This window comes from Canis lupus, chromosome 29 (genome assembly GCF_003254725.2).
Source record: "Canis lupus dingo isolate Sandy chromosome 29, ASM325472v2, whole genome shotgun sequence".
NCBI classification, from domain to species: domain Eukaryota; kingdom Metazoa; phylum Chordata; class Mammalia; order Carnivora; family Canidae; genus Canis; species Canis lupus.
Window position 1 is genome coordinate 32,143,717 of NC_064271.1, and position 12,812 is coordinate 32,156,528.

Below are 12,812 nucleotides of genomic sequence, written 5' to 3' on the forward strand. Positions count from 1 at the left end.
ATGGCTGTGCAGCTGGGTGCTAAGTCCTGGGACTACAGAGATGGATTACATATGGTCCTGGTACGTCAGATGCTCATGGATAGACGCAGAATAAGACAGAGCCACAGATCTTGTTATGTGCTAGTACCTAAAAATGCTGTGAGGCCAAACAAAAAAAGGCAAAAACCCAGGTTTCCCTGTGTTACTGCCTTTGTCTCCAGTTCATATTCTCAGGACAAGAAGCAAAAGAGAACTGTGCTTTTGCTTGCTGTAGGCTAACATGTTCATTTGATCATGAACTTCTGTTGCCTACACAAGAGGCTATGCCTCTAGCTGGTCCTAACATGTAGACTTCTTTCATCCAAAATGCTCCCAGAGAGCTTGCAACACTCCCCAGTAAGGATATACAGTTTAGATGTCGGTCTTCTTATTGATAGATGTGATGCTGACAGCTGTGGTGACAGAAGGTCCCTGCTGCGTGCAACCCCGCTGCATGCCTGCTACCCCAGAGGACCTGTAGTAACACCCCTCTCAAAGGAGTACTAGTTTTGATGATAAATTACATGGTCACCATATTAATTCTAATGAGAGATCCTCAGTTAAACCTGAGCATCCAAACTGGTTTTTTTCCAAAAGTGACTCTTTTTTTGTGGATTCCAAGTTATCTACACTCTCTTGCACAAGGCCTTTTTTGGGTCAGGGTGTGAATTTTCATGATGTCGGGCCTAGTTTGAGAGTGTTGTTTGTGGTTGTGCAACCAGGTTTTCTTCAGAGCAGAGGTGAATACTCCTTGTGGAGATCATGACCGTGGGGGACCGTGGGGGACCCATCACTCCCCTGAAGGAGAAAAGCTGGCTCCTGTAACTGCTTGAGAATTGCCACCTTAACAAGTGAGAGGTGAGACACTCTCTCAATACATTTTGCACCTGAATGAAAATTCACACACCAATCTTAAAATTTCACCATTATGTTATTTTAATACTTGCATATTTGTTAAGTACTTGTCATGCATCCTAAAATATGCTGAAAATAAAGGTCTCAAAGAGAATTTTAAAAGGCACTGGGACAAAACGTTTTTTGCTGTGTGTGTGTGTGTGTGTGTGTGTGTGTGTGTGTGTGGAGGTGGGTGGGGGAACATGGGCAGGGATTTGGGCCTCTGTTTTCTTTTTCTGTCACAAATTATGCATCAATTTTTCATGTCAATTAATCGTTCCACAATGAACTCTCTTTGGGTACTTTACAAATTGGATGTGACTCAACCATTTTTTGTCTAGTAAGCTTTTATGGTTTGGATTTCTATAATAATTGCTATTCGGTATGAGCCTTGTTTGATTGAGTTCTTTTTTTTTTTTTTTTTTTTTTGATCGAGTTCTATTTATTACATGAACTACTGGAAAGACAGACTCTGGCCTTTAGACCAGTTTGAGTCAGAGCTTAGCCAGCCTATAACTGTGTGACCCAGAATAGAGGATATAAGGGTCTAGTTGCTTTGTCGTTGAGAGGACCATAATAGGGTTTTACTTCTAGTAGATTCTCAACAAATGCTAATGTCTTTCTCTTTGCACCTACTAAAGAAAATATCTTTTTGGACCTTTGAGTCTATAATTTTATGGATTTTATCTCATCCCCATGAAACTACCTATAATTTAAAGAATTCTTGACCAGGAATATCCTTAGATAAAATGAATATCCTTGGAGAAAAGACACCAATCTTTCTTCAGGCTTCAGATTTTGGGGACTTTCTTGCTAATGCAAATGAAGATGTCTTTTTTTTTTTAGATTCATTTATTTAGAGGGGGAGAGAGTGTGTGCATGAGCAGGGGGAGGGGCAGAGGAAGGGAAAGAGGAGGAGAAGGAGATTCCCCACTGAGTAAGGAGCCCAACACAGGGCTTGATCTCAGATGGTGACCTGAGCCAAAATCAAGAGTCAGATGCTTCACCAACTGAAGCACTTAGGTGCCCCTGAAGATGTCTAGTTTAAGGAAATTAAAAACTGGTGGGCTACCTTCTATTTGTAGATACAAAGTATTGAGTTTAACATTTTTAAATTAACTTAAACATAGCTCTCTAAAATGAGGTGAAAGTATTTTTGTAAAAATTTCTAAAACGCATAAAAAGCCGGGTTGCTCTAGTAATAAAGAATCATGTTCCATATGCAAATAATAGAAACTGACACCTTGTTCTGGAAGAAATACATGGCAGCATGTGAGGAAGATTTCGAAGGGTGAACTTGGAGAATGTGCCCAAAAGGGGAAATTCTTTAGAGGACATATATCTATTATAAGATGCTCATGATAAAAGTCAAATGATCTTTTAAAATGCCATTTAGAGGAACAAATATCTCCCCTGCTGGGAGGACACTCCCTCCATAGTAAGAACATTGGAAAGATATTTGATGAGGGCTGGAAAAGTGACAAGTATGCATGGAGGTGTTAGAGGTGGAACAGCAGTGCACACAGAAACAGTGGGGTGTTTTACACGGGATAGAGAAATAGGGAGGCTTTGAAGGGGACATTTGTGAGGATACCAATTTGAACAGGGAAACTCTACCACAAAAATGCCTTCCAGTTGCTTGTGCACGTCACCCCTGCAGGGAAGAAAACGAGCACCTCTTGTGAAATCATACTCTCACACCTCTGTACTGTCAGCCTCTCTCTCCTTTTTTCTTTTTTATCTCCAAAGTACTAATCACATTTTATTTTATTTTATTTTATTTTTTTCTAATCACATTTTAAAATGCTATACAATTCAACTAATTTTGTGTATTGTCTCTCTCCCCTTGCTAAAATGAACGAGAGCAGGTACATCTGTCTATGTAAAGAACAACATATTAGCTACTCTGCCTGATGTAGCAGGTGCCATTGTAATAAGCCAAGTTTATTTATGATCTTTACTAATCGCGGTGTTTTGCAAAGACTTTGGCAGTTTCTTAGAGTGGATGCTAAAGTTTTAAGGAAATCGAAGGAAAATGATCAGCTTCTGTTTTCCAGCAAGGGGAGTGATCTTCAAAATGTCAAGGGAAGAACACAGAAAGGGATTATGAAGGAATACAATGAACATTAGTATGCCAACCGATTAAATAATCTAGATGAAATGGGCACATTCTTAGAGAGAAATAAACTACCAAAACTAACTAAAAAGGAAATAGAAAACCTGAATAAACTCACAAGTAAAGAGGTTAAACCAGTACTTGGTAGACTTCCAACAAAGAAAAGGTTCAGGATCAGTTGGCTTCACTGGTGAATTTTATCATTTGAAGAATAATTAACACTATCTTTTACAAATTCTTCAAAAAGTGAAATCCTTTTCAAGCTCTTCCAAGAACTTCTGGACTCATTCTATAAGACTGGTATTACCATGATACCAAAGCTAGAAGAGCAGATCACAAGAAAACTTCAGATCAATATCCCTCATGAAAAAAGATGCACATCAAAACCAAAATGAGATACTGCTTCATACCCACTAGGATGGCTATAATAATTTTAAAAGAGGGGAGGCAGTGTGGTTGTTCCTCAAAAAGTTGAAGATAGAATTACCAAATGACCCAGCAATCCTACTCCTGGATGCATACCCAAGAAAACTGAGAAGAGACTCAGATAGTTGTACACTAATGTTATTTATTTATTTATTTATTAAGGTTTTTTTTTGTTTACACCAACGTATGTGTGTGTGTGTGTGTTTAAAGATTTTATTTATTTATCTGAGAGAAAGAGAGAGAGAGAGCAAACACACAAATGGGAAGGAGGGGCAGAGGGAGAGAGAGAAGCAGACTTCTTGTTGAGCAGGGAGCCTGATGTGGTGCTCAATCCCAGGACCCTGGGATCGTGACCTGAGCTGAAGGCAGGTGCTTCAGCTGAACCACCCAGGTGTCCCATCACCAATGTTTTTTAAAGCATTATTCATAATACTCAGAAATGGAAACAACCAAAATGTCCATCACTGATGGACAATAATGGCTAAATGAAAAGTCATAGAGTCATACAATGAAGTATTATTCTGTCATAAAAATGAATGGAGTACTGACACATACTAAAATATGGATGAACCTGAAAACATGCTAAGTGAAAGAAGCTGGACACAAAAGGCCACATACAATTGTAAAATTGTACAATTCCATTTATATAAAATGTTCAGAATAAGCAAATCCAGAGAAAGCAGATCAGTGATTATTGGTGTTGGTAGGGCAGGAGAACAAGAAGTGATTTCTTAATAGGTATGTGGTTTCTTTTGGGGATGATGAGAATGTTCTGGAATTAGTGGTGATGTTACCATGTGTTGTGAATGTACTAAAAGCCACTAGATTGTATACTTTAAAATGGTTACAATCATGAATTTTATGTTAAGTGAACTTTACCTCAATAAAAAAAATCCTAAAAGGCTGATAGGGAAATAGAGTTAAGATACAACATTCATAAACTTCTCAGTAACACATGAAAACAGGTGGGGATGTAATTTAAAAAAACAAAATAATCTAATAAAATTGGTATTATAGATCTACATATGTTAAACAATTAAAAAATGAATAAATACTAAAATACATATGGTACTTTATCTTGAAAAATATCTGAAGTTTGCATGTAGGAGTGGTTGTTTGCACTCCCACTATGCTTGCTTACTTTGGCTCCGTACGCACTACCGTATATGTACCAGAGGAAATAAACAAAAGAATAAGAGATATGAAAAATGAAGAGAGAAAAGAAAAAGGAGGAAAAACTACAAGAAAAACTGAGAGGAAATGGGAATGTTAAAGAGAGTTTAGGGCAGGAGGCTTATAGCTTGAGAGTTTTTGTGTAGTGGTGATAGAAGAATCACTTGAAATAAAAAAGAACCTTTTAGCACCAGATGTGGATGGGTGGATGTGGTGGCCCAATATACTTATGAAGAGTGTGCCTGGACACATTTTACATATTCCTACACAGCTCCATTCAGCTGGGTGCAATTTTCTGCACTTACCATTTGGAACAAATTTAGATTTTCCAATATGCATTAAAGCAGAATTGACTACATTATAATAGCCTTTTCATGTAATTATGAGGGTTTCAAAAAAAAAAAAACTATTTCCCTAAAACTCAACAAATTCTTAAAGATTAGCTTCAGTGAAGAATCTTAAACCATACTAATAGCTTTTCACATTCTGTTACATTAAAATTCATGGCCTATCTTGTATTTTGAATAGATTGTTTACCCATGCATGATTTTGTAATATCATCCTTTGGCCCCTTAGAAAGTATTGGTTCATTGAGTTACTAGCAAACTGGATCCAACCACATTTTTTGAAAAAAGGATTCATGACTTATTCCATGACTAAGTGGAATTTATCCTAGGATGCAAGATTATTTCAACATATTAAAATCAATCAATGTAATACATCATAATAAAAGAATAAAGGACAAAATCTACATGATCATATCAATAGATGCAGAAAAGCATTTGACAAAATCTGATACCCTTTTATGATAAAATAACATTCAACAAATCAGAATTAGAAGGAAACTTCTGCAACTTGATAGATACTATCTACAAAAACCCACAGCTAGTAATATACTTACTGGTAAAAAACTGAAAACTTTCCCCCAAATCAGGAACAGAGCAAATACACCTACTCTCACCATGTCAGCATTCAACATACAATTCAATGTTGTACTTGCGATTTAGCTAGTATAATTATAAAAAGGGGAAAGAAGGAGTATTCAAAATGGAAAGGAGTAAAACTATCTGCAATTAATTGTAGAGGACATCATATGGAAAAATCCTAGGAAAATACAAAAGAAAAACAGAGTTAATAAACAAATTCAACAAGGTTTCAACATACAGTATGCAAAAATAAGTTATATTTCTATACACTAGCAGTGAACAATCTGAAATAAAATTTTTAAAAATTCCATTTCAATATTATCAACAATTATAAAATTGTTACAAATAAAATCAAAAAAAGGAGTTCAAGATTTATACTCTGATAGCTACAAAACATTACTGAAAGAAATTAAAGACTTAATAAATGGAAAGACATCCTATGTTCATGGATTGAAAGATTTGATATTGTTAATTTAAGATGGCAATATTTCTCAAATTGATCTACATAGTGCAATTCCAGCTGCCTTTCTTTTTTTTTTTTTTCCAGAAATGGACAAGCTGATCCAAAAATTCGGATAGAAATGAAAGAAACCTAGATAGTTTAAAAAAGAACAAAGATGAAGGACTCACACTTACCAAATTTCAAACCTTACTACACTGTAGTGGTATAAGCATAATATAGAGCACAGGAAGAAAATTGAAAGTACATGAATAAACCTCACATTTACAGTCAATTGATTTTCAACAAGGGTCCCAAGAACATTCAATGCAGAAAGAATAGTCTTTTTAACAAATGGTGCTGGTACATGAAAAGATGCTCAACAGCATTAGTCATTATTGAAATGCAAATCAAAACCGCAATGAAATACCACTACACACCAATAAAAGGGCTATAATAAAAGAGTTGAAAAATAACAAGTGCTGGCTAAAATGGGGATAAATTGGAACCTTCTCCAACTGTGGTGAGAATGTAAAATGGCACAACTGCCTTTGAAAACAACTCTTCAAAACAGATTAAACAGAGTAACCCTGTGACTCATCAATTCTACTCATGTACACATCCAAGAGAAATGAAGACATATGTCCATACAAAAATTTGCATGCAAATGCTCATAGCAGCATTATTTATAGTAGCCCCAAAGTGGAAACATCTGACATGTCTGTCAACTGATGAGTAGATAAATAATACATGGTACATCTCTACAATATTATTTGGCACTAAAACCAAATGAAATAATGACACATGCTACAACTTGGATGAAGATTGAAAAAATTATGCTAAGTAACAGAATACAGTCATAGAAGACAAACTATTAAATGGTTCTATTTATACAAAATGTTCAGAATAGGCAAATCTGCAGAAATACAAAGTAAATGAAGGTTTAAAAGGAAATGGGGAGTGACTGCTAATTGGTCTGAATTTTTTTTCTGGGTGATGAAAATGTTCTGAAATTAGATTCTGGGGCTTGCACAACTCTGTACATATACTAAAAGCTACCAGATAGTACACTCTAAAAGGGTGAATTTTATAATATGTAAATCATATCTCAATAAACAATAAAGACTATAGTGATGTTAGAAATTAGCAATGAGTCATTTAAGAAAAATAATACTTTACTAATCTCATTTACTATCATGTTTTCATAAGTGGACTAGACAAATAGATCAGAGAAATAACATAAACATGTATCTTGATTTAAATAAGGGATTTGATTTAATCATTGTTCATTTATTTATTCATTCATTAATTTATTTTACGTTGCAAATTTACTAAGAATGTGCCTGAAGTATACTGGCTATTTGAGACCCATCGATCAATATGACACAATTCATCATGGAATTAGCCTAGAGACAAAAAAGAGGAGTCCAGAGAGGTTAAATAAGTGGCCCAATATCACACAGGTAGTAGGTAACAAAGCAAGGATTTGAGCCCAGTTACATTGTTCCATGACATCACACTTCTAACAGCAGAATGCTTACAGGTAAGAATAGTCAACACTGTAATTAGGGAGATTCACAAAGGGCTGAATTAACTGTATGCAAAGAATATTAATCTGATTTCAACTTGGAGGAACATCTCCAGAGCGATCAAAGGGTTCTTTCCATGGCCAAATTCTATTTGATAGCCTTATTAACAATATAAATGAAGACACAAAAGGCAAGCTGACCACATTTGCTGTTGACACAAAGCTGGAAGTGATAGTTGATATGTTCAAAGAAAGATTCAGGATTCAAAAAGATTTCATCAGACTGGAACTCTGGGCTGATATTAATATGGGATGCAGGGAGAACTGGCTTAACAGGAATTCACATGAAAAAGACTTGGATATTTAATTGAAAACATGCTCACTATGATCCAAAGGTGTGAGCCAAAAAAGCTAAGGCATTCTTATGCTGCATTAAAAGAAATGTAGCATCCAGGAAAAGGAATAGAATTGTACTTCTGGTCACTGCTCTCGTCGGACAAATTTCGAAGTATTTTGTGCAGTTGTTGTTAAGAAGAATATTGACAAAGTGGCATATGTTCAGATGAGAGGGATCAGGAGAATGACACTGTGTCACGTGAAGAACTGGAGATGTTTAGCTTAATCTGAAGACTTGGATAGTGCAGTGGAGGTGAGAAAAGAAAAGTGCAATAGCCATTTTGAAAGATTTGAAGGGATACCTACAGGCTGATGGTTTAATCTAACTCTGTTCACTCTAACAAGCAGAATTAGGACTCAATGTGACAAGAAAGTAGCATCAATTATTTGCAAATAATTTGAGTTGAGGAAAATAGAATAATCTACTTTGTAATTTAGTGAGCAATTAGTGGCTCGTGGGACTCATTCAAGAAGAGTCTGGATGACCACTTGTAAATTGAAGATTCTTGAAACTTCACTGAAGTTTGGACTCAAGGACCCATAAGATCCATTTGAACTCAAAAAGCCAAATAATAATAAGAATATTAATGTATTAAGAAAGTTACAATAGTATATATTCTACATGCCCTATCATATTTAGCCCTAACAAGATCTTATGAAATATTTTATTATTCTCATTTTATCACCAAGGAAACGAGGGTCTACATGGGGAAAGTAATTTTCCCAAAGGTAAATGGCTTGTAAGTGCAATAGCTTGCACTCAAACTAAGGGTGTGGTGGTTTCGAAGGCTCAGATCTTAAACGTTCTCCTAAAAACTTTTAATCTCTATGTTATTTGATGAGTTATAATTGATCATGATTATGAGGTAGTTTGGTCCAAATTCTATTTGTTTAGAGTGACTACATATTGAAGGGTGTTGTATTGCTAGACATCTGAATAATTCAAGGTCAACAGGAGCTCTTACCTTTGTGGAGAGTAAATGCCTGTCCAGTGGAATTTCAGGATTGACACGTTCAATGTTTAAAAAAGCAAACAGCTTAGCTCATATTTTCATTCTTGGATTATTTTAAATGACGCAGTGCCAGAGTACACAAAAGCAGATAGCTTGGTTTCAGATTTTCATTCCTGAATTGGGACTTCAATATGCATGCCATGCTAGCAGATGCCTACCAAAGAATGGAAAGAGTAAGAGATGGAAATTACCGTATTTACTCTTGTGTTAGGCAGATGACTTTCCTGCAGCTTGCATAACAGGTGCTCTCTAACATGCTGTTTGGAAAAATATGTGCTTAACTTCAATCTGTAGGTCCCACCGTAGACTTTAAGTCTTTAGAAAGAAGAAAGTTCAGTAGTGTTTAGCTTCAATAAATTATTGTCTAGTTCAGAGTAACTGTGGCATAGTCAAATCTGAAATAGATTCACTCATTCATTCTTTTTTTAAAAAATGATTTTATTTATTTATTTGAGAAAGAGAGGGAGAGAACAAGTAGGGGGGAGGGGCAGAGGAAGAGGGAGAAGCAGACTTTCCACTGAGCAGGAAGCCCAACATGAGCCTCGATCCCAGGACCCTGAGATCATACCTGAGCCAAAGGCAGCTGCTTAACTGATTGAGCCCCCCAGGTGCCCCATTCATTCATTTTTCATTCATTTTAGGAAAAACAACAGTTAAATTAAGTTATTATAGATTTTGATAAGTAGAAAAAAGAATGTACATCTGGTGCTGTCATCAAAATTAAAGGGATTCTACTTAGATGGGTTGGTCCAAGAAAGGGCACCCTGAATTCATGACCTTTCCGCTGAAGCCTGAGTGATGGGAAAGGGCTCAGGGGAAGAGTACTCTCCATAGAACACACAGAAGCTGAAAGTTCCTGTAGCTGGAAGGAGTTATTATGCTCTTGGCACACACAGAAGAGAGCAGTAGTTCAGATGGGAGATGTCTATGGTTTAGGCTAGGATGAGAGCAGTGGAAATGGAGACGGGTGGGCAAACTAGAGGCATATTTTGGAAGTTGAAATCAAACCCTAGAATGCAATCTATACATAAATGCAATATCCTCAGTGCAACACACACACACACACACACACACACACACACACACACACAGCTCTAGTTCTATATAATTCCAAGAAATCTTCAGCATGTTTCAGTCTTATATCAACTAGTTTTGAGTAGAAGCAATCCCTGTTTTCTTAACAGGAGAGATAGTTCACTTTCTTTTAATTAATTAATTAATTAATTAATTTTACATTTTTTTCATTTAAGTTCAATTTGCCTAACATATGGTATAACACCCAGTGCTCATCCCATCAAGCGCCCTCAGTGCCCGCACCCAGTTACCCCATTCCCCCATCCACCTCCCCTTCTGCAACCCTTTGTTTGTTTCCCAGAGTTAGGAGTCTCTCATGGTTTGTCTCCCTCTCTAATTTTTCCCACTCAGTTCCCCTCCTTTCCCTTGTAATATCTTTCACTATTTCTTAAATTCCGCATATGAGTGAAACCATGTGATGATTGTCTTTCTCCAATTGACTTACTTCACTCAGCATCATACCCTCCAGTTCCATCCACGTCAAAGCAAATGGTGGACAGTTCACTTTCTATTAGAAACTCCCTCCCTCCCTCCCTCCCTCCTCTCTCCCTGAATTCCTTCCTTCCCATCTGTCTCCCTTCCTGCCTTCAATGGTACTTATTGCATCGCTACTTGATGCTGAGCGCTGAGCTTGGTATTGGGCCTAGGGTTCTAAGCCTAATATATATGTAAAACAATCCTGGTTTCTACCTTCATGAAGTTTCATTTAATTGGGAGCTAATTAACCCAGGACAAAATTTTATCTATTTTTTGTTTCTATGTTTTTTAAGCTCGTTGTTGAATGCTTATTCACACCAGGCAGTATTTCTAAGTTCTCTACATGTGTAATCTTAATTAATCTGTAAAACGAACACATTCCCATTCTATTAGTTCTGCTAATGAGGAAGTCGACCCTCAGGGAAGTTACTGGTCCTAAGTAAGTGTGCGGCAGAGCAGGAGTTGACACCCAGTCTCTGCAACTCTGAGTTCAGCTCCTAATGGCAATGTTTTGTGGTATCTTTAATTCTGTTTTAAAGCTAATTAACCAAAAAAAAAAAAAAAAGCTAATTAACCAAATATATAAATAAAAGCAAACAAATGAATAAACAAAAACTTGCTCTGGCATTAGCTGTTTCTTGCTACAGCTACACTTGTGGTCTTCCTTTAGTTGGGAGCAGGCTGGAGAATTTATAGCTTCTTCTCTCAGGTTCCTCTGGACTGCTCGTGTTTTAGATATTTTTTAAGATAAGTCATAAAGTGGAGGTCACTGGGGGGCAATATTAATGATCTATTAGGTACCCTGGATAAGCACTGGTAACCTCTCCTCCTCTCTTAATGTAGAGGGAAGCAGGCATTGCTCTGTATTGTCATTGTCTTATTTTAATGGTGATCATGTTGAATTACTGAATTGAGTTTTGTGTCTTGTTTCTTCCTCCATGTGCACTATACAAATTTGACGGATGGTATTATGAACTCAATTTGAGATTTGTAGATTCATCACTTGAAGAAAATGTTTTACTAGAATCATAATAATGCGAATTAATATTCCTGCTTGCTTTCTTCATCCACTTCACTTCGTGTCAGTGATCTGCAAAGGCAAACCTGGTCATATCCCTCATCAGCATTACACTCTTCAATAACTTGCCGTTGCATCAAAGTAAAAGATCTTCCCCTCACTGTCCTACCGTCTTTTCTCCCCCCACTCTGCATCATCCTCTCCTGGGATTACTACCCTCCAGTTACAGTGTTCTTGGAGCTCCCTCCACCTGAAATGCTCCTTCATGAATTCTTCCAATGGTTAATGCCTTTCCATGCTTCAGTTCTTTTATTTCACCTTCTCAGGAAACCCTCCTATAATTGCCATATCTATGGAAGATGTGTCTTTTCCAGTCTCTCCAATGGATATTTCCTAGAAGCCACATGGTTATTGTCTACTTCCTTTTTTCAGTACCACCAACTAGACTGTAAACTCAATGAGGAGCACTCTCTTTCTCTCTTCCTCCTTAATATATCTCCAGCGCCTGGACCACATAGAAGGCATTAAATATCTGTGTTGCATGCATGAATAAGTGATTTTTTTTCAATTACATTCTTTTGATATATTTAAAAAGCCTATTGGATTTGGGTAAAATATTATTCCATTTGGAATTTATCTGATTTGGTATGTCAAATGTCCCAATAAGATCTTCAGAAGTAATGATTACTATGATTAGTTCCTTGTATTACAGGCTGGAGAACAGTGTTGGACCAGTCACTGAACAAAATAAATACCCTTCTGCAATGTAATGACTTAAAAATTATGGAGTGGAATGTAGTAACCTCAGAATTTCTGTCTGGTGGTTGGCAAAAAAAACCATTTCTGAGAAATAGGATTTGCGCTAAGATTTGTGACATGTCATTTGTCTATATCTGTAGTAAAATTTAAATTGAAATATATGCTCAAGACTACGTATATTAAATTTGTGAAATATATTATTATAATTTATATTTTCCATGCAGTTCTACACTTATGTTTATGTTACTTTTATTACTCTATCCTTATTTAAAAAATGATAAAATTCTTTACAGGGAAAATAGTCATGAACAATTCTTTCTAGATCTCACTTCCAGAGAGATCTTTCATTATTTCCTTAAATAATAGACCTTACAAAAATCAACATAGATTTTAGTAACCCAACATTGCAACAGTGGTAGTGTGAAGAAATGGTTGTTCCTGATTCAGAACTGATGAATTCATTTTCTTTTAAGTTCAGTTTTGAGCTCCTGCCAAATGTTTAATTATGGCAAGGGGAAAGCTTGTACAACATTAGACATGCTAGGCTGCCATTTG

At 36.3% G+C, this 12,812-nt stretch overlaps 1 protein-coding gene across 1 annotated transcript in view; it reads left to right on the top strand.

The window, feature by feature from the left end:
• LOC112650741 (uncharacterized) overlaps nucleotides 1-12,812 on the top strand; it is a 22,089-nt gene continuing 9,277 nt past the window's right edge. The window contains exon 1 of the mRNA XM_025433608.2: nucleotides 1-60. Within this exon, the coding sequence (XP_025289393.1) occupies nucleotides 1-60 (60 nt within the window). The remainder of the gene's footprint in view (nucleotides 61-12,812) is intronic.